At 35.1% G+C, this 27099-nt stretch overlaps 1 protein-coding gene across 1 annotated transcript in view; it reads left to right on the forward strand.

The window, feature by feature from the left end:
• The window catches only part of PREX2 (phosphatidylinositol-3,4,5-trisphosphate dependent Rac exchange factor 2), a 422543-nt gene that overhangs the window by 305045 nt on the left and 90399 nt on the right, over nt 1-27099 (forward strand). The window contains exon 35 of the mRNA XM_036740899.1: nt 1614-1728. Within this exon, the coding sequence (XP_036596794.1) occupies nt 1614-1728 (115 nt within the window). The remainder of the gene's footprint in view (nt 1-1613; nt 1729-27099) is intronic.

Raw genomic sequence — 27099 nt, forward strand, 5'->3', positions numbered from 1 at the left:
TTTATTTTATTTTATATGAGTCATAGATGAACTCAACTTTCGCTTTGACTTAGTAATTTAAAGTTTTATTGATTCATTTGAAATGCTATAGATTCTCTAATACTGAGAGTTAATAATATTATTCTGTCCCTTGTCTCTTCAACCACCCCTGTCTTTCCAGTTCCCTCTCTGGATGTTCTTTTTCATAAGGCATTCCCTTAAATTACTAAGTCTTGAAGTTTTTTTTTTAACATTCTCTTCATATTTTGTTTGATCCTTCCCTCCACCTAATTGCAGGTTGTATTCAAGGGCAGCATCGATATCTTCCTTATTTCCATTTGTACAGGGAGGTCTCTTTGTGCAAATGCCCCTCACTGATGCCAGCTGGCAGTTTGTAGTCTTAGAGAGTTGCCTGAAACTCTGAAAGATTAAAGTTATTTGCTCCTTTTGTCAGAGACAAGATTTGGACCTAGATCTTCCTAACTTTTTGCACTATGCTTTGCTATCCTTATATCTATTGGGAAAAGAACTCTGGCCTGGAGGTAGGGACCAGGCCCCACTTAGGCCTCTTTTATTATGCTGTGGCTTCATGTAAATCATTGAACATAACTCAAAACTACTGAGCAACATTATAATATGTTTGTTAAAGATTATGTATTATACAGGGTATCCCAAAGGTGTTAGTAAAGTTTTAAGCTATTAAAACTTTATATTTAAGCTATTAAAGCATAAAACTTCACTAAGACCTTTGGAACACCCTGTATACACACACACACACACACACACACACACACACACACACAAACATATACATTCATGCATTATCCATGCATATATGCTCATTTTTTACATACATGTAGTTGCTAAAGGTATAGCTATAGTTTTGGGAATGCATAGATATTTTTAGCAGCTACCTCAATTACCCGACTATTTGAGTTTGATGTTTTGGATTTACTTCTTATCTAAATTTGTTTATAGGATCATAGATTTAAAGGTGGAATGGATACTGGAGGCAGTCCGTCCCTTCACCACTTCATTTTTCCAGGGAGGATACTCACATTTGGACAGTTTAAGTGCCTTGCCCTCAGTTGTAAAGTAACCCTGAGGTAAACCCACTCTGTGGGAGTATGATTGAATTGATGATTCAACAAAGGAGAATGAGAAAGAGCTATCAGGCAGATAGACATTAGACCAAGAGAAAGTGGTGTCACAAAAAGCCCAAAAATAACACTGTGTCTAGAAGGAAGAGATCATCAGTAGATCAGCTATCTGGGCTATGATTTATGTTTGGGTCTTATGTTAGTATTTTAGAATATCACACTTTAAAAAGAAAGTTTTAAATATGGGATAGAACTAGAATTCTCAATTTTTGTGTGTTCATGAAATAGTAAATGGGATAATCATTGAGTAGTTAATAGTTAATACTAAATTTTATTTTAAGGATTCATGAACTGTTTATATGCATAATTTGGGCTCCCTGCAGATATTTTCTCTCATGCCTTTAATTTATTCTCCACTACATAGGGTTGAAAAGGATTTTTGAGAAAGATTGCACTATGAAGAAAATGAGTAGCAATATGTTTTCTAAAAACAAACAAACAAAAAAAAACAACCACATTTCTTCCTTCACACAGCCCTGGAGAGCATGGAAGGATATTATTACCGAGACAGTGTTTCAGTGGAAGAATTTCAAGCCCAGATTAATGCTGCTTCATTGGAAAAAGTTAAGCAGTATAATCAGAAGCTAAGGTGAGTATTAGTCCATTTATTATACATTATCATATCTGATTGACAAAATGATCGTAGGATTTAGAGCTAAGATATATTCTGCCACATGTCTAGCTGGTAAACAGATCATTCATTGTAGCAAGTTTTTCAAAGTCCTCCTGCCAGTAGAACAAAAACCTGTATTTTTTAAAAGTGCATAGTAATTTGTACTTAAAAGATCACTAACATTATAGAATAGACTTAACTTAATGGTATACATAGAGCAAAATTAAATTTATATTTCAATACATAATATATAAATGTTTATGACTTAGGTAGTTTAAGAGATAGGTACTATATTTCTCAATTTATATTGAATTAAATACTATTATATATAGCTTAAGATTTCTAAAATATGATAAGTGAGTGCATACATTAGGAAGCAGATCTGATAACCAATGTGAAAGGGTTTTCATCCTTTACAGTAGACCTTTTCCCACTCTGTAGAAAAGGAAATTTTCTCATGAGGTTATATTGAACAAACAACAACTGCACAGACTCAACTCATCATTAAGAGATTATACTCCGTAGCAGACTGTCCAACTCAGAGCTCATAGGCCTATCTGGCTTACAAAAACTCCCAAGTTATGGGACCCAATTACAATGTAATTGGGAAATCAAATAAATAAATAAATCTACAGTACAACATAGATTATGCTAACTTGTACTTTTCTAAATCAGTATGTAGCCTGCAGGGATCTGCTTCTAACTGAATTTGACACCAGTACTATATATTCTAGGACATCCAGAAAGTGCACCTACTAGGCCATAGACACACAAAATGTACCTAGGAGGATACAGCTGAGATATTTTTTTCTTGGTTGCTTTCCCTAGATGGGTGGCATGTCAGGAGAATATCACTGATAGATACCAAATGATAATAATGATGATGATGATGATAGTAGGATTTACATAGCACTTTAAAGTATGCAAAATACTTTACAAACACCTTTTTTTTTTCATTTGATCCTCACAGCAACCTTGGGAGGGACGGGCTATTATTATCCCCATATTACAGATAGGAAAACTGAGGCAGACAGATCTAAGTGATTTGCCAAGGGTCACACAGCTAGTGTCTGGAGCAAGAATTTTACTCAAGCCTTCCAGAACTCTATCCTGTTGTCTTCCCTATAAGAACATAATTTCTTTGAGGTCAGCAACTATTTTTAGAAATTGTATTTGTTTTATTCTGAATTTAAGAAATAAAACCAGGATTTCTAAAACATTGGGCGGGGGCGGGGCTGGAGAGGGAGAAAGGGAAGAATAAAAGAAAGTTACGTGATAACTTTATTATATATTTAAAAGGAATAGCAGCAACTGTTTTTGGCTTACATTCTGTCTTCCCCCTCCTCCTACTTACCACAGTGCTTGGCCCATAGCAAGTGCTTAATAAATGTTTTTTGACTATTGACTGCCTCAGTTCAGCTGTATTGTTTGCACTATTGGACAAATGTGGTGACTTAACTGCTTGAATTCTTAATCTATTAAAGGAGACCAGAGTAGAACCATTTTGAACCAAGAACAGTACATTTGTTTGTCTTTATCATCAGTCGCTTCATTTAGGAGCCAGATAATGTAATGGAAGACTTGGAGTCAAAAGATTTTCATTTAAATCCTGGTTTTTCCATTAGTTAGCCGTGTGATCTCAATGAAATCATTCTCTTTTAAGTATTTAGCTTCTTCATCTGAAAAATGGACACAGCCATGTTTGCATTCTATGGTACAAGATTTTCATAAGGGTATCAATTTTTAAACTTATTATTTTTAGTTTTCAAAATATATTTTTTAATATTTAATTTATTTATTTTCAGTTTTCAACATTCACTTCCATAAGTTTTTAAATTTTCTCCCCTTCTCTTCCCAAGACAGCATGCCATCCAATATGGGTTCTACACATACATTCCTATTAAACACATTTTCACATTAGTCCTGTTGCATAGAAGAACTATAACAAATGGCAGAAGCCATGAGACAGGACACAAAACAAAATGAAACAAAAAAGAAAAGAGTCTATTTTGCTCTGCATTCTGACTCCACAGCTCTTTCTCTAGATGTGGATAGCATTTTCCATCATGAGTCCTTTGAAAAAGTTTTAAGTCCTTTCATTGCTAAGAAGGCGAAGTCTATCAAAATCAGTCCTCATACGCTGTGGCTGTTACTGTGTGCAATGTTCTCCCGGTTCTGCTCACTTCACTCAGTATCAGTTCATATAAGTCTTTCAAGGTTTTCCCAAAGTCTGCCTGCTCATCATTTCTTATAGCACAGTAGTATTCCATTACATTCATATACCACAGCTTGTTCAGCCATTCCCCAGTTGGTGGGCATCCCCTCGATTTCCAGCTCTTGGCTACTACAAAAAGAGCTGCTATAAATATTTTTGCACATGTGGGTCCTTTTCCCATTTTTATGATCTCTTTGGGATACAGCCCTAGAAGTGATATTGCTAGATCAAAGGGTATGCACAGTTCTATAGCCCTTTGGACATAGTTCCGAATTGCTCTCCAGAATGGTGGAATCAGCTCACAGCTCCACCAGCAATGAATTAATGTTTCAACTTTCCCACATCATTTTCCTGTTTTGTCATGTTAGCCAATCCAATAGTGGTATAAACTTATTATTAAACGAAAACTATTACGTTCTCTACATGTGAGAGGAAACATGGCCTACTGGATATAGGGCTGGCTTTGGCATCAGACATACCTGTAGGTTCAAGCCCTGCCTCTCACACATACAACCTGCATTATGAAAGGCAAATCATTTAACCTCTCTGTTCCCTGGACACCACTCTAACATTATTAGTTACAGGACGGTTTCCCATTTGTGTCAGTGGAAGGAGTTTCCACACAAGGGAGTTCCTCACGTAGCTGACTAGACTTTTTTTTAAAGTACTACATGTAAGTGAACAATCAACAATGTTACTACTAGCATTGTTATTTGTACCATCATTTTATATATATTTATAATTATTTTTTCAAGTAACCTTTAATGCTTGCTGTTTTTTTAAATAGGAAATAAGTTTTAAAAATCATGTGATAGTAATACACAGCACTTATTCCAGAAGCATGAAATAATAGTAATGCAAAATAGAAAGATTAAAGTCTTTATTATTCTCCATATGAAAGTCTAGTTTTAGATGTCTGTGGCCTCCTCCTGTCTCTTTCCTGCTGTGATTTTCTGTATTACTGTGCAGGAGGAGAGAATTCCTTCAGGCAACTAATTATCTAGTCACGATTGCTTTTCTTGACCTCGTTTAATGTTTTTCTCCTCTTTGAAACTTAGAGGAGGAAAGCAGCATCACCACTCAGCCTCACAGTGGCCCATGTCGGAGTCATGCCTCACTAATTAGTTGCCAGATCTCATCATATTTTTTTTTTTGTTGTTCACAACATTTCATGCACTGGACCCTTTCTCTCCACTCACACAGCCCCCCTTAGACCCTTATTGCATAGCACACAAATTGTTGCAGGAAACTCTTATTTGGTCTCTTTACATCAAAGCTTCATTTATTTTAATCCATCTTCTATATGGTGGTAAAAGTGATTTTCCAAAAGTACAGATTTGATTGGGGCAGCTGGGTAGTGCAGTGGATAGAGTGTTGACCCTGGAGTAAAGAAGCTTCCTCTTCCTGAGTTCAAATCAGGGCTCAGACACTTACTGTGACCCTGGGCAAGTCACTTAACCCTGTTTGCCTCAGTTTCCTCATCTGTAAAATAAGCTGGAGAAGGAAATTGCAAACCTCTCCACTATCTTTTCCAGGAACACCCCAAAAGGGGTTATGCAAAGTCAGACATGATTGAAACAATTGAATAACTACAAAGCACAGTGGAAATCTTTTATTCTCTGCATCTTTTGGTTGATCATGTACCTAAAAAGATGAAGTCTACTGTAAATTATAGTTTTGTTAAAGTCTAGTAGTCAATCCCTTTCTCCTTACCCTAACCCTGTTTTCCTCAAGGGTACCTAACACCCATATAAATCATTCCTCGTAAAGATTTTTTTAGAGATGGGAAAGTGGGGATATGGGTCAGTGTTTTTCGATAGGCTCTAAATTGACAAAAAGTTATGCTATCCTTGACTTTTTTCCCAGTCATTTGGTATATTCCTCTGAAAACTGTGTCACCCTCAACACTGACCTCTGTGTATATTTGACCTGGTCTAACTATTCTTCCTGTCTTCCTTTCCTTTAGTGACATTTTCTTTTCCTTGAACAACATGTCGGGAAATTAGATGTTAATATGCAAATGAGGTCGTTGACATATTTTCTATTTTCTTATGTTTTTTTTATATGAACTCCTTATGGGTTCAACTTTAAATACCCTAGGAATGATCTGGCTTACTGAGTCTCACAACAAACTTTTGACAACTAATTTCTCCTTCCCCTTTCCATGTTTTTTGAATTGATATAGCTCATAATCTTCTACTGTCTTCTTCTGTAACATTATTAAAACGAGTTCATATTCTAAATCTGTTGTGCCCTTTGACTTCTGTGTCTCTCCAATTGTCAAAGAGATCATCTTTTTTGCTGGCTGAAGTGGTTTCTAGGCCCTTTTCGCCTCTGAGTTTTGATAATTGCTTTACATTGATCAAAATTCTGTTGAATGTGGTATTAGTTTGTGTCAATGTCATTTCCCATTTTGGTGTCAGTGGCTTGTTAGAATAGGTCATACTGGTTCTGTCCTAATTGTATGCCATGCCTTCTCATATTTATCTTTCCTTCTAATTTAATCTTGATTTTGACAATTTCTGCAATATTGAAGTGAACTAACTCACTACATGCAGCCAATTCTTAAATGACTCTGATGTCAGTAAACTTATGGTTTGTTAAGATAAGGTCAATACCATTTTATTTAATAGTGTTGTTTCTTACTTACCATGTTTAGCATCTTCCAACTGGGTTCTTTAAAAAGGTATTTTGATATATAGACATGAGACATCTGTGTAGTCTACAAAGCTGTTTGTCTTCTTTTGTTTCTTGACCCTGAGTTATTTTCTGATATATGTCCCCGGCATCTTTTATGTCTGCCCTTGTATTTAAGGCACCAAATATTAAAATATGTGTTGCTTTAATCTGGAAGGTCATGTTGAGTACCAGAGTATTTCTCTAAATCCCTATCCTCTATAACCAGTGCAGCTATATAAGCTGAAGTTATTTTCATGGTATCTTTCCCCTTTATGCACATGACTGCTGCAAAAGGAGATGACCAGATATCCTATGAAACGCTGTGTGCTTGGGATTTGGGACACATCATGAAACCAACTTTGCCAGCCCCTTTTTCTCCTATCCAAGAAGAATCTGTGAACCATCCTTTCATTTGGCTTTAATTTCCTAATCTCTTCTGGGTTTATTTAGAGAAAGAATATCAATATTCATATAATTCAGTTCTATAATAGCATGTCAACTCTGAAGTCTTTGGATAAGGATCTCACATTAAGGTACAACCAGTTAAAATTCATTTTTATGGTTTATTTAAAAACTGTTATTCTTAGCACCCTCTACCCCCTTTACTGTCACTCTACTATTTTCACTATAGAAGCAGAAGGAGTCCACATAGCAGTAAGGGCCATTTTGTATTTCTTTTTTGATTGTTTGTTTGTTTGCTTCATGGGTTGTCATGGTAAATAAGCCTCTCTGTACTTAGCTAGACTAATTCTTAGACAGTAGATTCTGTCAGGCTCAGAGGCCATGCTCCATAAACTTTTCTGGCATGGTTGATGCCCTTCAAGCTTGTCATATTCTTCAAGAACCCCTGATCACCTCTACACCCTTTGATGGGGGCATCAATATCTGATTTTCTGGAGGATCTATTTGTAAAGAGTAAAGATATCAGTTATGTCCGTATTATGTTCCTCTGACTTTGTGATCACTAGCTATTAATTCCACTGTCAAAGCTACACCTGGCATCCTGAGTTATGGGTCCCTGCGTGATCTCTTTCTGCCTTGTAAATATCTTTCCTGGGATGGAGGCATATATTTTCTTTTTAATCATGTATCCACAGGTCACTCTGACCCAGCACAGTAAAAAGTCTTCTTGTTGTTGAATGTTTCCTTCATTTTCAAAAAGAACTTTTGAAATGGTACTATTACTTCTTCTAAAGCACGGGATTCTGCTTACTCTTTGTTAATTTCTTGGATGCAATTCTTTCCTCAAATGAGGCAGGTTCTGTTTCTCAGTTCTTTGATTGATGTTCTTTTCTCATGAAAAAGCAAAATAAAACAACTCCCCCCACCCCCCAATACATAGCGAACTCAAACTGTTAGGGAATTATTTGCCACCTTGAAGGCCATTTATTCGGAGACTCTAGAACTTCAAGGACAGGCCACTGTACTCCAACATGAGTTGGATATACAGATTAAGAAACACTTTTACTTAGGAGATTTCTAAGCCTCCAGGAAACACGTAGGTATCTCTTGTAATGTTGCTCAGTCATTTTCAGTTGTATCCAACTCTTTGTGATCCCATTTGGGATTTTGTTGGCAAAGATACTGGAGCGGTTCACTGTTTCCTTCTCCACCTCATTTGACAGATGAGGAAACTGAGCCAAACATGGTTAAGTTGCCTAGGGTCCACATACGCTAGTAGGTGTCTGATGCCAGATTTGAACTCAGGAAGATGAATCTTCCTGATTCAAGGTCTGGTGCTCTATCCACTGTGACTTCTAGCTGCCCCATTTCTTGCAATAGGTGGAGACTCTAGCCCTGACCACTAACTTAACAGATAATCCTCCAAGGTTCTTTTGACAGTGGAGGAAAGGACTTCCATGTGTTCTGTTATAATATAGACTCTTTATTGACATTTTTTACCTCAGGCCCCTCACTACCTGGGCAAAGGTGGCTATCACTTCTGGTTTGAACCATTCATTACTATGAAGACAAAGACATCTTTCCACAGCATTTTTACCTATGGAGAGATTGAGGGTACAAAGTGGACCCTTGGATTTGTATCATTTCACTGACTGTCAAGATGACCTGGGCCATTTTGTTGCTGATGTTGAAGTTAAATCACAATAAAGCCTAAAACATGCCCTTTTATAGAAATATGGTTTCTATTCTTAGATTTTTTTTTCCTGGACTCACTCTATGCACCTTAGTTATTACTGTCAATGAGAATGAAATGCCATTAGAGTTTTCTCAGATTGATCGGCTATATACTCTACAGACAACCAGTGTAATATAGGAGAACTGCTGCTCTTGAATTCTCTAGAAGTCCTTCAGTACAAGGCCTTGTGTGGGCTCAGAATTATGTGAAAAATCCCTTTGTTATTATTCAGGTAGTACATCTTATGACCTTCTTGCTATGGAGCTAGCTGGTTTTCCTTTTGACTTTTTTGTGACCAGCCCAATGCTACCATATTTTTATTTACCCTTGCTAATCCTGAGTGGAAAAGAATATGTATCCTAGGAAGTTGCATTTTTATGAAAGTGATAGGATTACTACCAGTACCTAGTAGACTGCAGAACTATGATTAAATAGGAAAGAACACGAGACTAGCATGCAACATGAAGGACCCAGAGTTGATTGAGGATTATCACCAATTACATCAAAAAATCGATAGCCTCAACTTCCAGGGAGGCATTCTAGAGTAAGAAAAGGGATTATGTTTCTTCCACTGTGCTGCTGAGATAGTTGAGTAATGTGAGGGAGATTGAGGGTTGGGGGTTGAGAGATGGGATACAGGACAATGTTTGCCACCACTGTAAAAGGATACTCTTAGCTAGAGACTTGACTTGTCATGATCCACCCATCCTAATAATTAAAGAACACATGAAAAAGAGGAATATTTCTTAGTTTGAGGCATCAAACTATGATACAAAAAACGGGGATATACATCACCATGTTTATTGCTGCTGATGACATCAAAGTGTAAAAGAAGATAGTCTGGCTAATCTGTCACTTAATAGAGATTTTTAAATCCTATTACTTTGTGATTGGCTTCCACAGGAACTAAAACAGACCACATGATTCTGCTTTTGCACATACCATCCAAAATGTTGGATGATTGAAAACAAGTTCATCACTACCATTGGAGAAAGAGAATGCGATGAGCCCTGAGCTACTCAGGGTTATGTTTGCAAAGGACAAAATTCTTTTAATTGTTTTTGTTTTGTTTTAAATTAACTTGTGGGTAGCAAGTAGACTACATATCTATCGTGGGAAAGACAGCCTAGCTAAATTCTGAGAGGTATGCAACTTAAAAGTTAGTCACCAATTGTATTTCTTTGACCACTACAACCCTTGAAGATTAACTACTAAGACTATGTTAAATTTACTGGCTGTGTGACCCTGGGCAGGTCATTTAATCTCTGTTTGCCTCAGTTTCCTCATCTGTAAAATGGAGATAATAATAACAGCACCTGCCTCCCAGAATTGTTGTGAAGATTAAATGAGATTAAAATTGTAAAGCATTTGGCATAGTGCCTAGCACATAAAAAGTTCTGTGTAAATATTAATTTATTATTTATTATTATTATAGCTGAGATGAATATAGTTTTATACCACTGAAAAGTATACACAAACTAATTGGCAACAACAACCATCTTTGAAAATTATGGTTATTTCTTTAAAGAGCCAGGTACTTTGCTCTTTAGAAAATGAGTAAACAAGTGAACAGGATACATAGATATAAATTTTATTGGTCTTAGATGTCACCAAGTACATCCCTCTCATTTTACAGATGAGGGAACTGAGGTAAATAGAGGTTTGAGTAACTTACCTAGCATCACACAACTTGTGTCTGGGGTCTAGGATATTACCGATTTTGAGAACAGCCTACGTATAAGTACATAAGAAAGTGCAGCCCATTACCAAAACAACAAAAAACAAAGAAACAGTTTAGTGCGGGTGACCTGTGAGTGCAGGTCAATAGAATCATCTTCCTATGTGAAAGATAGACACCACGTTGTTATTACTACTTGTTAATGTTGAAGTCTCTTCAATTTTGTGTTAAAAAACAAACAAGATCATAAAGTTGACAATAGGACAAGACAATGAGTTAAAATTCATTAAAAAATACAAGGCAATTTTTCTTCAACCCCAGTAACTGTTGCAGTCTCTGTAACTCATGAAATTATCATCTCTATTTCTAATTTTTGCTTTATCTCTAGTTTTCCACACTGTATTTTAAGGTGGAAAAATGAGACTCTGGATTATTCATTTAATTGAGAGCTGTGAAAACTTACTTGGAATCTGTTTAGAATATATGTAAAAGTCTGAGAAGAGTTCAGGACTTCTTTAACCTATATTTAAATTTTTGTGATAGGTAATATCATTTAAGGGTAACATTAATCTTGGGTCTGAGGATGTAAATATTTAAAAAGTCTCATAAAGAAAATATTCAAGTGAAAGGTTGCATTTTTATAGCTTCTACTTTTAGGAATAATTGGGTTATGAGATTTCCTTTTTAAATACCTAAAAATTTGTCAATCTCTGTACCCTGTCTCCTTAACTTTATATTTCTCTTTTCTATTCTTTCAGCTGAATTGCATTTACTTTTATAGCTTAAGATGCTTCAGTGTTTCTGTTTCCCTGACATTTGCAAAGGGAAAATAAAGCAACATTCCATCCCTATTTACTTGCAAGTTGGGGCTTAGAGTTGTCAGTATTATAAATTTAGCCTGATCTAATAGTTTGCTAATGAGATGTTAGACAACCAGGAAAAAGTAATTATGTCTGCAAAGATTTTAAATTACTTTATTATGTTTAATAGCTTAGTGGATTTTTTTAACATTATGAAAAAATATGAAAGACCCAGTACTTAGAAAATAGGACTGTTGATTTCGTGGCATTGTTCTTCAATACAATGTAATTACACAAAGAACTGAGCCATGTTTGTTTATCTCTAGATATCTCTAAACTTTAAGCAGGATATTCTAGTTATGTAATTGGTGTTCACTACTTAAGAACACCGAATTTGATGGCAGAAGACCTAATTTCAATTCCTGTGTCTGTTACTATGTTTGTGACCTTGAGCGGGTGGCTTAACCTCTCTGTACCTCAGTTTCCTCATCTGTAAAATGAGGAGGTTTGAACTAGGGGGTAAAGATCCTTCCAGCTCAAAATCTATAATCCTAAGACCCAATGCAAACTTCACCTCAAGTGTTTCAGAAACTTAAACATATTACTGTTGTGGAAAAGTTTTGGATCATTTTAGCTTGCTATTTATTCTTTACTTTTCTCCTGCTACATGATTTGTGGTCAGTAATTTATATCTCTGTTGACATGAAGAAGTGGTATGAGGCAATGTTACTTTAATAACATATTTGGGAAATAATTGGATAGCTAACTTGGACTTCTGTTGTCCAATAAAATTCTGATAAAAGCTAGAGTATTTTGGTTTTCCCTTTGTCATGTGTGTATATGTATATGTAATATTTTAATTTTTAATGTCACTGTAATTTATCAGTGATTTCCTTGTCCACTCAACACTCTCCCCTATAACACTGAAGTAGAACCAAGTAAAATAAATCAACACATTGTCCTTGTCTGACAACATATGCCTCATGTTGCACTTACAGTATACCTCCTTTCTACCGAGGAGAGATAGTCATGCTCTATCATTAGTGTACTGAAAGTAAAATTGGCCACTGCATCATTCAAAGTTGTGATATCTTTGAGTGTTTTCCTTCATATAATTGTTGTAATTGTATAATTTGTCCTCCTGATTTTTCTTTATTTGCTTTGAATCAGCTCAGAAAAATATTCTCAGGTTTCTCTAATTTCATGCCCCGTTCTTATAGCTCTATAGCATTATAGCACAAAATTATCTAGCCATTTCCTCATCAATGGATACCCTTTTTGCTTCCAGGTTTTTTTTTAACGCAAAAGTGTTGTTATGAATATTTTTGAATATATAAGCCTCTTTTGGGGTATTGGCCTCCTTGAGATATATGTTTTGTAGCGTGATGTTGGTGTTTCAAAAGGTGAGTGACTATTTAGTGCCTTTTGTTACATAATTCCAAATTATTTTCCAGAATAGTTGGATGAAATCACCATTCTTCCACAAGTACATTAATGTGCCTTTCTTTCCACTTCCCTTCCAGCCTTTATCACTTTCAACCTGTCATCTCTGCCAAATCTGTTGGGTGTGTGATGAAAACTCAGAGTTCTTTTAGTTTTCATTTCTTCTATCATTTGGAACCTTCTTTGTACTCCTTTGGCCTGTTGAAAAGTACTTATTATTTTTGTGGATTTCTATTAGTTTCCAACATATCTAGGATATCAGAGAAATTAGATACAAAAGATAGTGTTATGTTTGTATTGAACTTATCCTGGTACTTCTATAGCTTTTTTACATTTTGAAAAATCCAGGACACTTAAAATATACAGATGCTGGCCCTGTTGGAAGCCAACCTCTCAAGGAAATTCATCAGTGTGTTCAAGCCTCATAGCGCTCACACTGGAATATCAGATGAAGTAAAAAATTATAGTGGAATTAAAATGAAACAACTCAACAAAGTATTTGCCTGTGGGGATGAAGATGGGGAGAAATCTATGAGATCCGTTGAGTAAAAAAATAATTGTTTCTAGAATTTTTACATCATATTTTTTCTTTTATCCCATATATTTTTCCATATCCTCTCTTCATAGGTATGTATCATGTAGTAGTGGGTTGATAGTGATGGAATATTTCCAATTTCATTCCTATCCAGCTAGGTAGCACAGAGGATAGAACATTAGACTAGGAGTCAGGAAGCCCTGGGTTCAAATCTTGCTTCAGACACTAGCCTAACTGTGTAGCCCTTGGCAAGCCACTGGACTTGCTTCAGTTTCATCATTTGTTATATGGGGATAATATTAGCACCTATCTCACAAGGTTATTGTAAGAATAATATGAGATAATATGAAGCATTTTTCATACCATAAAGCATTGTACAAATGCTAGGTGTTGTTATTATTATCTTAACAGCAGTTGTGAACCATGGTAATCTCCCTTTAAACTAGGGCAAAGAAGAGCTAGGTGCTTAGCTAAGAGAGAGATAGGTTAGGTGGTGGCAAGGAAACCAGAGTAGAGATGATTTTGTGTGCACGTCCCAAGCCTCGAATGTAGAATAATCAAAGGACACTCCACTATCATACAAGTATGCTAATAAACTAACTTAAGGTTATCTCTGATGCCTTGATCTGGAGTTAGAGAACAGCTGCATTACATGATGATTATTTACATTACAAAACTATTCTTTGCTTTGCAAAAGGATTTATCTTTATGTAAAAAGGTCTGTTAGTACATATTAAATGGTATTTGATTACTCCCAAAATGTTATATGCATTGAGACAGTTTTGTAAAGTGGACAGGGGAGTAAATTTAGAGTCACAAACCTGGGTTCGAATCCTAGTTTAGCCACTTATTAGGTATAAGACTTTGAACAGATCATTTATTCCCTTTGCCTCAGTTTCTTCATCTGTAAAATGAAGAGGATGAAGTAGATGGTTTCTAAGGTCTCTCTCAGCTCCATATTTATGACCTTGTGACTATTCAGGAAACTATCTATTGCCTATAGATGTATATGGGTGTATGTTCTAACTTAATTAAAGGCGTTCCTTGTTTTTAACATCTATATTGAAATAACTTACCTTGCTATTGAGAGGTTGTATTCATAGGTGGTGCTCCATGTTCAGTTTTACTTTAGGTGTGGTTTAAAAAAATTGTGTAGAAGATCTGATTTAAAAAAGCAAAAACAAATATAGATCGCTAGATAGATATAGAACAAGTCTTTGTGGCAAGATGGCTGAGTTTTCACATGGACTATTAAAGAGTTTTAAAATTATGACTGAGCTCTCTTATCTTTCTGACTAATAATTTACTCCTTGGTGACAATATTTATCCAGCTAAATAAAAGTAAAAGCATTTATTGGGCATCACATATAATTAGAAGCATCTTCAAAGGAAAACTTTGCTGTAAATCACCCATTTCTTGAAATTAAGCAAAATTTATTGTTTTCATCAAAAAAGGGAAATAGAGATCAAAGTGATGTGGGGCTCTGAGCATCCAGTGGAATTAATGAGAGTTTGGAGTAACAAAAGGGAAATGTGCGCCCAGATAAATCAATGAGGAACATACGGTTTTTGTAAGAAAGAACTGTCAGTGCTTGTGGAAGCAAGATTGATTTATGTTTTCAACTTTACTGATTTCTCCATCTGATCAAAAGCACACTACCTCTTGAAAATACATTTGAGCTGTTCTACTTATAGTTTCTTGGGTGAATTTCATTCAGGTTTGTTTTGTTCAGTTTCATTTATTCTGACATTCCAGAGTTCTTTTGTTTTGTAGATGCATAATCGAAGATGAATGAATGGTAAATTATCTTTTCAAAGCTTTACCTCCAGAACAACTAGGAAATGCAGTCTGAGATCACAGCTCAGGCCATGAAAGACATCAATTTGGGCTTAAAAGAAATCAATATAAAGGTTCCTCAAAAACATTTGATTAGTGTATAATGATTCTTGTTGGAGAGACCGGGAGTGGCAGGAGGGATCTTAAAAAAATAACTTGGCAGCGTAGGAGACTCTCTAACAGATTCGATTTTTTCCCTCTTTTTCTTTTAGCAATATGTGCAAAAGACAGCTATATGGGCACATACCAAGAACGAACTGACGAGTGGTATGAAATCTTAAGAATATTGTAATATAGTTATTTGGACCTATAATAAAATTCTCATCAAAGCTATAGCTCAAATAAATTATTGAGGAATTATTGATGAAACAAATTAGCAGCAATGGAAAAGGATATAAACACCTCTGTTTTTGAATGAAAAAAGAGCAAGAAAAGGCTAGGCTAAGAGTTTGGAGAAGATGGTATTATTGCAACACATCAAAAAAAAGGAAGCTTGATCATTTAACAATTTTGCTTTGTTCATTTCTATTGAAGGGAATAGGGGTAGGGGGAGGGAAGGAGCAAGCATTTACTAAGCCCCTACTACATGACAGGCAGTGTGCTAAGAACCATACAAATTTTATCTCATTTGATCCTCACAACAACCCTGGGAGATGGGTGCTTTTATTATACCTATTTTATAATTGAGAAGACTCAAGCAACCAGGTTAAGTCACTTGGCTAGGGTTGCCTGAGATGAGATTTGAATTCGGATCTTCCTAGTCAAAAATATTAAGAATTTTCTCAAAATTGGAAAAGGCATAAAATTATAATTAAAAAGGGATTGGAACCTAAGATAAGATAGGAGATAATAAAATACTTAAATATTTTAAGTAATAATAGATAACATTTAGTACTTTAGTGTTTAAAACATTTTACATATATAATTAATTTACATATATAATTTTGTTTGTTTGAGTTATCTCATATTTTCAAGTCTCCAGATCCAAGCAAATCAGAATGATAGAAGCTTGACCTCCATCTAATCCATCCCCCAGCTAGACACCCACATTTCCACAATATTCAGCTAAAGTAAAAGACAAAATGAAGTACTTATTAGTAATTAGATAAATCTCATGAGGCAGTTGTGAAATGGGCTACCCTAGATTAATGTTTTAGATAGCAGGCATGGCCTTAAAAAAGCCAATTACCTATATTTCCAAGAGGAAAACTTTAATGCCATTTTCTGGGCACTATTCTTATTAATCAACCTAAGATTTCATTTGCTTTTTTTGGAAGCCAATTGCTACTATTGGCATATTGAAGATGTAATTATCTCAAAGCTTAAGTCTTTTCCACTTGAACTGGTTTCCAGTTATTTCCCCTCACTTGACTGTCATCCCATACTTGTACAGATGGCTTAAAAGCCCTAAAATGACAACCTTACTTTTATTCCTATTGACGTTCATCTTCCTAGATTCATTTCATTTTTCCATCCCTTTGAAATCTCTTTGGATATTGATTTTATCATCCAATAAATCAGTTATCCATCTTAGATTTGTCTCACATGCAAACTAAGTGCATCATTTTATGAATGATCAATCTTAAAGTCTTCATGAATTCATTGATAAAACTGTTGAACAAAAGAGATGGATGAACGATATTGTAGTAGGCTATGGATTTCATTCCAGATCAATATCACTCTATTACTCAAAAGTTTTATATATTCATTGATCCAATTATAAATAAGTTTTGCAGGATGCAGCCTGCATTTTGTCATCCTATCCACAAGGATATCAGGAGAGACACTGTCAGTTGCTTTTCCTATTGCATTTTCCTGTCCTCCCATTCAAGTGAGCCAGTCAATAAAATAAACTTGAATTGTTTTTAGTGAACCTATGTTGCCTTCTAGTGACTGTGACTTCTTTTCTATATATTCCAAACTGTTGAATGAGTAATTTGTCCTAAAAATTTGACTGGGATTATGGTCAAGCTAATCAGTCTCAAGTGTGCAGAAATTAACTTTCTTTCCCTTTTCCTAAATAGAGTTAGTATTGGTCCATCTCCTGTTCTTTCCACAGTTTCTCAAGGAAACCTGGTACCATTAGTGGGACACATTAATCAAATCTGAAAATTCATTCAGGATCCTGTGTTCAAATTCACCCAGGCCAGGCCAGGATGCTTCAGCACATTTCTAGATACTCAGGACTTACTTTGTTTCAAATTCTTTCTTAGTCATGTGTGTTAGGCTCTTTTGGCTAGTTACTCAAGAAGCCTTTATTAAGAGTCTACTATATGCCACATACTGCGCTAACAGTTGAATTTACAAAGCAAGGCAAAGGCAGTCCTTGCCTTCAAGGAAGTCATGGTCTAATGGGGAGATAATATGCAATCAACTATGTATAAACAAGATAGTTTCTTTTTTTTGAGGGCTGAAGGCAGGGCAATTGAGTTTAAGTGACTTGCCCAAGGTCACACATCTAGTAAGTGTGTCAAGTGTCTGAGGCCAGATTTGAACTCAGGTCCTCCTGACTCCAGGGCTGGTGCTCTACTCACTGCGCCACCTAGCTGCCCCTAAATAAGATATTTAAACTAAATATGACATAATCTCAGAGGGAAGGCATCAGAAAAAAGGGGATTGAAAACCACTTTCTTTCAGGATTTAGAATTTTAGCTCAGACTTAAAGAAAATAAGGCTTTTAATAAAAATGTATTAACTGTCATGTGACAGGCACCCTTCTAAGACCTGAGGTTACAAACAAAGGCAAAAGATAGTCCCTGCTTTTTTTTCCTCCTCTTTTAATTTTTTAAAATTTATTTTTAATATCCATTTAAATATTTCTGAGTTCCAAATTCTTTCCTTCCCTCTTGCTTCTTCCCCATCCCTTGAGAAGGGAAGCAATATGATATCAGTTATACATGTGAAGTCATGCAAAACATTTCCATATTAGCCATACTGCAAAAAAACAACAATAAAAGGCAGAGACATAAAGAAGTAAAACAATATGTTTCAGTCTGCATTGATAGTTCATCAATTATTTCCCTGGAGATAGTTAGCATTTTTCATCAAGGGTCCTTTGGAATTATCTTGGATCGCTGTCTTGATCAAAGTAGCTAAGTTTTCACAATTGATCATTGTTAACAATTTTGTAGTTACCGTGTATAATTCCTGGTTCTGCTCATTTCACTTTGGGTCAGTTCATATAATTCTTTCCAGGTTTTTCTCAAACCATTCTGTTCATCATTTGTTATAGCAAAATAATATTCTATCAAAGTCAGATACCACAGCTTGTTCAGTGATTCCACAAATGATGAGCATTCCCTCAATTACCAGTTCTTTGCCATCAAAAAAGTGCTACTGTAAATATTCTTGTATATATTGGTTATTTTCCCTTTTCTTTGATCTTTTTGGGATATAGAAGTAGTAATGGGATTGCTTGGTCAAAGGTATGCATGATATTATCGTCTGTTGGGCATAGTTCCAAAATATTCTTCAGGTGGTTGGATCAGTTCACATTTCCACCAAAAGCTTCCATATCCTTTCCAGCATGTATCATTTTCTTTTTCTGTCATGATAGCCAATCTGATAAGTGTGAGGTACCTCAGAGTTGTTTATATTTCATTTCTATAATCAAAAATGATTTAGAGCTCTTTTATGTGACTATAGTTTTGATTTCTCTTGAAACCTGCCTATTCATATCCTTGTTCATTGATTAGAAACTGGCTTTTATTTTTATAAATTTGGTTCACTTTCTTCATATTTGAGAGATGAGGCCTTTATCAGAGAAACTTGATGTAAATCTTTTACAGCAAGTGGTTTCCTACTTTCCTTTTAATTTTGGCTGCATTTGTTTTGTTGTGCACAACCATTTTAATTCTATGCCATGAAAATTATCCGTTTTATTTCCTGTGATATTTTCTATCACTTATTTAGTCACAAACTCTTCCTTGATCTGTAGATCTGACAGGTACATTTTTCCATGCTCTCCTAATTGGATTATGTCACACTTTATGTCTAGATCATGTACCATCTTGACCTTATCTTGATATATGGTGTGATATATTCATCAATAACTAGTTTATGCCAAACTACCTTCCCATTTTCCCAGCAATTTTTGTCAAATTGAGACTTCTTAGCCCAAAAGTTTTAATGTTTGTGATTATTAAATACTAGATTACTATGATCATTTACTACCGTGCATTATGTACCTAATCTGTTGCACTGATCAACCATTCTATTTTTTAGCCAGTAACAGATTGGATAATTACTGGTTTGTAATGAAGTATGATACCTGGTGGTGCTAGGCAACCTTCCTTCACATTTTTTCCCATTGATTCTCTTGATAGTCTTGACATTTTGTTTTTCCCGATGAATTTTGTTATTTTTTCTAGCTCTAAAAAATAATTCTTTGGTCATTTGACTAAGTATGTCATTGAATGAGTAAATTAATTTAGGTATAATTGTCATTTTTATTATATTGACAGACTACCTTTGAAAAATGATGATTTCTCTATTTATTTAGATGTCTTTATTTGTGTGAGGAGTGTTTTGTAATTTTCTTTCATATAGTCCCTTAGTTTTTTTTTTAAATCAGGTAGACTCCCAGATATTTTAAAATGTTGGCAATTATTTTAAACAGAATTTCTCTTTCTTTTTCTTCCTGCTGGGTCTTGTTGATAATATGTGGAAATGCTGAGCATTGCCTGCTCCCCCTCCCCATTTCCCCCTTTACTATAAAAGCTCTTCTTTGCACACCTCTTTTATATGAAATAATAGATTTTATATAAAATGTATAAGGTGTTATTTTATATCCTGCAATTTACTACTGTTGTTCATTGTTTGAACTAGTTTTTTAATTGATTGTCTAGGGTTCTCTAAATATACCATTATATCACCTTCAAAGAGTAGTGATTTTGATTCCTCATTACCTATCTTTATTCCTTTCATTTCTTTTTCTTGTCTTATTGCTACAGCTAAAATTCATAATACAACATTGAATAATAGTGGTGCTAATGTGCATCCTTTCTTTACCCCTGATCTTATTGCAGAGGCTTCTGGCTTATCCATTATAGATAATGCTTGCTCTTGATTTTAGATAGGTATTGTTTACCATTTTAAGAAAAGCTCCATTGATTCCAATACTCTTTCCTGTTTTTAATAGCAATGGTTGTTGTATTTTGTCAAAGCTTTTTCTGCATCTATTGATATAATGATATGATATTTGTTATTTTTGTTATTGATATGGTCAATTATAACTTTAGTTTTCCTAATTTTGAACCATGCCTGTATTCTTTGCATAAATTCTACTTGGTCTTAGTTTATGATCTTTGTAAGATATTGCTGTGATCTCCTTGCTAGTATGTTCTTTATAATTTTTGCATCAATATTCAATAGGGAAATTGACCTGTTTCTTTCTCTGTTTTTGCTCTCCTTTGTTCGAGTATCAAAAACATATTTGTGTTGTAAAAGGAATTTGGTAAAAATCTTTATTTTTTCACATAGCTCATATAGTACTATAATTAATTATTCCTTAAATGCTTGGTAGAATTTACTTGTAAACCTATCTGGTCCTGGTACTTTTTTTTTTCCTTAGGGACCTTGTTCAGGTTCTTTTTCTAAGATGGGGTTATTTAAGCATTCTATTTTCTCTTCCATTAATCTGGACAATTTATATTTTTGTAAACACTCAAAATATGTTGTTCTTAGATAGATAGTCTTAATGGCTTAATGGCCAAAATAACAACCAATAATTTCTTTAATTTCATTTTCATTGGGAGGGCATTCACCATTTTCATTTTTGATACTGGTAATTGGTTTTCTTCTTTCTTTTTTAAAAAATCAAATTAACCAATTATATATCTATTTGGCTGTTTTTCCCCATAAAACTAACTCCTAGTTTTATTTATTAGGCATTTTTTTGCTTTCAGTTTTAATCATGTCTTCTTTAATTTTCAGGATTTTCAATTTGGTATTAAATTGAAAGTTTATAATTTGTTATTTTGCTGGGTTTTTTAAGCTGCATACCAAATTCATTGATCTGCTTTTACCATCTTTGATTTATGTATTTAGAAATTAATGTTTTCCCCTAATTGATGCTTTGGCTGCATCTCACAAAATTTAGTATGTTTTCTCATTGTTTTTATTCTCTTTACAGATATTGTTTCTATGATTTGTTCTTTGACCTCATTCTTTAATATTAGATTATTTAGTTTCCAATTAATCTTTAATCTGTGTTTCCAGTCTTTTATTGAAAGCAATTTTGAATTATGGTGTGAAAAAGTACATTTAATATTTCTTCTTTCCTTTGTGAGGCTTTTATACCCTAATATATGGTCAGTTTTTGTAAAGGTGTCATCTATAGCTGAGAAAAAGATGTACTCCTTTCTGTTGCCATGCAGTTTTCTCCAGAGGTCTAGTATACCTAACTTTTCTAAAATTATTTTCTAAAATTTGGTGCATATATGTTTAGTATTAATATTGATTCATTGCCCATAGTGCCTTTTAGCAAGATATAGTTTCCCTGCTTATGTCTTTTAATCAGGTCTACTTTGGCCTTGGCTTTGTCTGGTATCATGATTTCAGCACCTTTCTTTTTTTGTTTCAGCTGAACCATAATAGATTCTGTTCCAACCCCTTATTTTAACTCTCTCTTTTTCAAATATGTTTCCCGTAAACAACATCTTGTTGGATTCTAGTTTGTAATTTAGTCTTCTATCTGCTTCCACTTTATGGGTGAATTCTTACCATTCACATTATCAGATTATTAGCTATGCATTTCCCTCCATTGTATTTTCTTCTGTTTTTTCTCTCTCTCTCTTTACCCTGTCTCTCATCAAAAGTCTGTTTTGCTTCTGAACACTGCCTCCCTTAACCCATTTTCCCTTTTGCCACTCTCCCTTCCCTTGATCCCTAGCCCTCCTACTTCCCTGTTGGGTAAGATAGATTTCTATAGCTAATTGAATGTGTGTGTATGTTTATTCTTCCTTCTTTGAACCAATTCTAATGAGTGAGGTTCAAATGTTGCCTGCTCCTCATTTTCCTCTTCACTGTAAAAGCTCCATACCTCTTTTATATGAGAAAATTTTCCCCATCCTTCCTCTCCCTTTTCCACTTCTCCCAGTGCAATTCTCTTTGTCACTTGTCCATCTGGGGGGGGGGGGGTCATTCCAACTTAATCAACTCAATCCTTTGTCTTCTATGTACAGTCCTTCTACCTGCCTTTAAAATGTTAAAAGTTCTTAGGAGTTCTATGTGGCATCTCCCCATAATAGTAATATGAATTATTTTATCCTGTTAAGTCCCTTATGATTTTTCTTCTATGTTTACCTTTTTATGCTGTCTTGAGTCTAGTATTTCAAAGTTAAATTTTCTATTACTATCTGATCTTTTCATCAGGAATGCTTTAAATAAAGTCCTTTAATTAAATGTTCATTTTTCCCCTGAAGGATTATACTATGTTTTACTGTGTAAATTATTCTTGGTTGTAATCCTAACTCCTTCACTGCCCCAAATATCATATTCTAATAATTCTTAAACAGTTTCTCTTCAATCAGTTTTCTCAAGTATTTCACATTTTTCTGTGTTTTCTATTCTTTTGACTTTGTTTCGTTGTTTCTTCATATCTCATGGAGTCATCAGCTTCCATGTGTCCTATTCTAATTTTTAAGTAATTATTTTCTTCAACGAGCTTTTGTATCTCTTTTTCTATTTGGTCGATTCTGCTTTTTAAGGAGTCATTTTCATCAGTAAAGTTTTATGCCTCTTTTACCGTTTAGCCAATTCTGTTTTAAGGTGTTATTTTCTGCAGTATTTTCATGCCTCTTTTACCAAGCAGTTAATTATCTTTTTATATATTGCTCTAATATTTTTGCTTAATTTTTCTTCCACCTTTCTTATTAGATTTTGAAACTCATTTTTAGTTCTTCCATACATTCTTACTGGTATTGTATCCAATTCAATTTTTTTTTCTTTGAAGGTTTGCTTGTAGTTTTTTTGACATTGTTTTCTTCTGCATATGTGTCTTGACCTTCCCAATCACCATAGTAGATTTTCATGGCCAGGTTATTTGTTGCTGTTGTTATTTGCTCATTGCCTTAGCTATTTCTTGATTGTGAACTTTATGTTAAAGTTGGGCTTTGTTCTATGGGTGTGGATGGGTGGACACTGTCTCACGTTTCAGACTTTTTTGCAATGCTTTTTTCAGAGATTGTTTGAGGATTTGGAAGTTTTTAGTGCTTTCACGTTGGAGTGATCCAGGGAGAGATGTGGACACTGCTTTCCTGATCAGCATCTGGTCCCTGCCCAGGAAGGGTTTCTGGTTCCTTCAAGCAATATTGCTTCAAGCAATATTGATCCTCAACATCCTTGTTCCCCTAGGACTGAAAGTGATACTGTTCCTCAGGTTCCCTGATCCTTTGTTACTGCAAGTGCTCCTCTCCCCCTAGAACTGTGACCTTGAAGGGAGTATAGAAAATGGAGTTGCCAAACAGCACCATGTTCTGTGTCCAGGGCTAGCACAGGCGTCCCCTATAATCTCTTTGGGACTAGTTGTCAGATCTCCTAGCTGTCCCTGGCCTGAGAGATCCTGAATCTGTTGCTGCTGCTATTGCCACCCCGAAGTCCCTAGACAGTGTTTCCACCACATGGAATTCAAGTCTATCCCCACATTTGTGTCACAGACTTCTCCTCTCCTAAGTTTTCTTGGGCTGGAAAAATGTCTCACCTTGACTCTTTGTTGGCTCTGCTACTCAAGGGTTCAATTTGAGGCATTATTTTAAAACAGTTTGGAGGGAAAGTTGGAAGAGCTTGGCTTTTTCCTCTGTTCTGCCATCTTGCCTTCCAGGATCACCCCAGCTCTTCAGAAATTCACAGTCTAATAGTAAAGATAACACACAAACACCTATGTAGAATTAAATTTGGATGGAAGGGTAGATCGATAGATAGATAGATAGATAGATAGATAGATAGATAGATAGATAATTTGTTCCATAGGATAAATTAGAGATAATCAACAGAGGGAAAGCCCTAGCATTAAAGGGGATAGTGAAAGACTTCTTGAAGAAGATAGAATTTTACCTGGGACTTGAAGGGAGCCAGGGAAGCCAAGAAGCAGAGATGAGGAAGGAGAGCATTCCTGGTATAGGGGACAGCAAGTGAATATACACAGAGGATAGAGATGGAATATCTTACATGAGGACCAGTAAGGAGGCGTGTCACTGTCAGTCAATAAATATTCATTAAGCACCTACTGTGTGTTAGGCTCTGCACTAAGTGCTATGGATATTTAAAAAAAGCAAAAATAATCCCTTTTCTCAAAGGATTCACTGTTTTATGGTTAGGTAACTTGCAACCAGCTAAGTACGAACAAGACATGTACAGGGTAAAGTGGAAATAATCAAGAGGGAAGGTATTAGATTAAGAGGGATCTTGAATTATAGAAGTAAATTTTAGCTAGAATTTGGAGGAAGCTAGGGAAGTCAGGAAGCAGAGATGAGTAGGGAGAGATATGAGGGAAAGCCAGTGGAAATGACTAGACACAATAAAGACCTTTACTAGGGTGGTGGCAGTGTCAAGGGAGACAAAGGGGAAGATGTGAGAAATGATATGAAGGTCATATTTACAGAACTTAGCTAAAGTTGGGGGGATGAGGGAGAATGAGGAGTCAAATATGACACCTAGATTTTGAGTCTAGGTGACCAGGAGGAAGGTGGTAGGTACCCTTGACTATAAGAGGGAAGTTCTGAAGAGTGGAGTGGCAACAAAGACAGAGAATTCTAGCCATGTGAAGTTGCTCAGATTCCAGAGATGGAATATCTTGTGTGAAGAATAGTAGTGAGTCCAGTGTCACTGAACTGTAGGATGCATGGAGAGCAGTAAGGTATGAGAAGTCTTTCCATTTAAGAGAGCATTTCCATTTAATAGAGAGACAGAAGCAAATTGGGAATTTAGTAGTTCTAATTTCTGTTTGCCACCAATTAACATTGCATTATTTGCCCTAAGCAACAGGGGCTTTGCTTTTCATATTTCTTCTCCTTTTAAGAAAAAATAGCTAATAATAATAATAATAATAATAAAATATGTAAATATAATATATAGGTATATTATGCATAATATATTTTACAAATAATAAATATAAGAATAATAATGATAAAGAAAAAACATCCTTGAGATTTCCCCGCAAGCCCCAGACTCCACCTAACCTTATTTTTCCTGATATTATTCTACCTGTTTCATGTTTTTGTATTTATCCTTGGTTAAATGCTTCTGCTGCCCTTACTATTATATGCCCTTTTGAATCTGAACTAATTAGCTTCATGTATAGCACATTACTTCTTCGTCTGAATCATTCACAAGTATTTGTTCAGAGTTTTGTTTTTTTAACCTTCCATACTTCTGATGCTACCTTCTCATTTAGAACCTTTGACCATGAAATTATTGCTATCTATTTTACTGACTTTTTTGAAATCTAAAAATCTTGGACAAATGGCTCACAGTGCCCAAAATTTGACTGCCATGAATCCTGGGATTCTATATCTGAAGTTTCTAGTCATATCTCCTCCTACCACTTCCTGACTATTGGTCAGAATTTGGTAAACAGTAACAGCTACCCTTGTCATCTCCTCTAACTTGCAAAATGGGCTGTTAGCCATTTTTATTAACAACTTTGGCACTCTGGTGAAAGCTGTTGGAACTTATCTCCTAATAATGTTTCTGAATGCATGTTTGAATGCATAAAATGAAATGCATAGAAAGGATTACAAGAAAATGGATTATATTAAAATAAAGATCTCATTTCCCTATCTGAATTCACAGATTCCTTGAAATCTATCCATGAACTTCAGGTTAAGAACTTCTGTGAAGGAAAGGATTATCTATAATTTTTGTCTCATAGCCACTAAATACTTTTTTAGATGCTGAATCACTCTAAAGCAAGCATTTAAGCCCAACTATAAAGAATTGGGCATTTTAAAACCCCAGTATAAAAATGTGGAAGCATGTTTGTTTCAAATCCATTTTATCCTCCACTGCTCTGGAGTCTTATAACAGTGCTACTGAAATGTGAAAACATGACTGTAATGAGGCTTACCTGGGGCAGTATCTGCAGACATTTATTCGCTGACCATCACTATGTCTCACTGGGAGAAATACTGCAGAAGGTGATGCTCTGTGAATTTCATTTCTGATTCATATTCTGTTCAACAAACATTGATTGAGCATCTCCCACAGGCAAGGCACTGTCATGAGTGCTAAGGGAGATATAAAAATAAATAAGACATCAGCAGTATACAGTCTACCAATACAAATGTCGACCACCTAAGAATTTAATTTATTAGTCAATCAACAAGCATTTATCAGGTGCCTGTTGTATACCTTGTCACTGTACAAGGAATAAAAAAATAATAAATGAAACGATCTGTACTAATACATATACATAAAAAATAAAGATAAATAGAATAAGTACAAACAAATGCAAAGTTAAATATAAGGTAGTTTGAAAGGAAGGGCACCAGCAATTGAAAGGGGATCAGGAAAGACTTCATATTGAAGACTTCAGCTGGGTCTTGGAAAAAAATGGAATTTATGAGGCAGAGATGATAAGCAAGGGCATTCAAGAAGTGGAAGGATAACTATTTCAAGAGACAGAGATGGAGTGTCCACGGTGAAGAATAGAATTAAAATGAAGAAGAAACTTTATTTTAAAGTCTTGCCATTCCCTGCTTGCCTGTTAAAGTGTTAATGATTTGTAAATATGAACAATAAGGGAACAGTATTATTCAAGAATCCTTTTGAGTAATCTCTCTGTTATATATTTTGCAAAGTATTTTTTCAATATACTGTTTTGGTTAAATTATAGCAATCTGTTTTTAGTAGTCTCAAAGTCTCCAATACTTCTAGGTTTATATACTGTATTATATTAATTATAGAGGTCTAAATGGGCACCTAGGTGGTGCAGATAGGGTGCTAGGCTTGGAGTCAAGAAGATCTGCATTCAAATGTGACCTCAGGGGCTTACTGGCTGTGTGACCCTGAGCAAGTTGCTTAAC

Source organism: Trichosurus vulpecula, chromosome 1, assembly GCF_011100635.1.
Source record: "Trichosurus vulpecula isolate mTriVul1 chromosome 1, mTriVul1.pri, whole genome shotgun sequence".
Lineage (NCBI taxonomy): Eukaryota > Metazoa > Chordata > Mammalia > Diprotodontia > Phalangeridae > Trichosurus > Trichosurus vulpecula.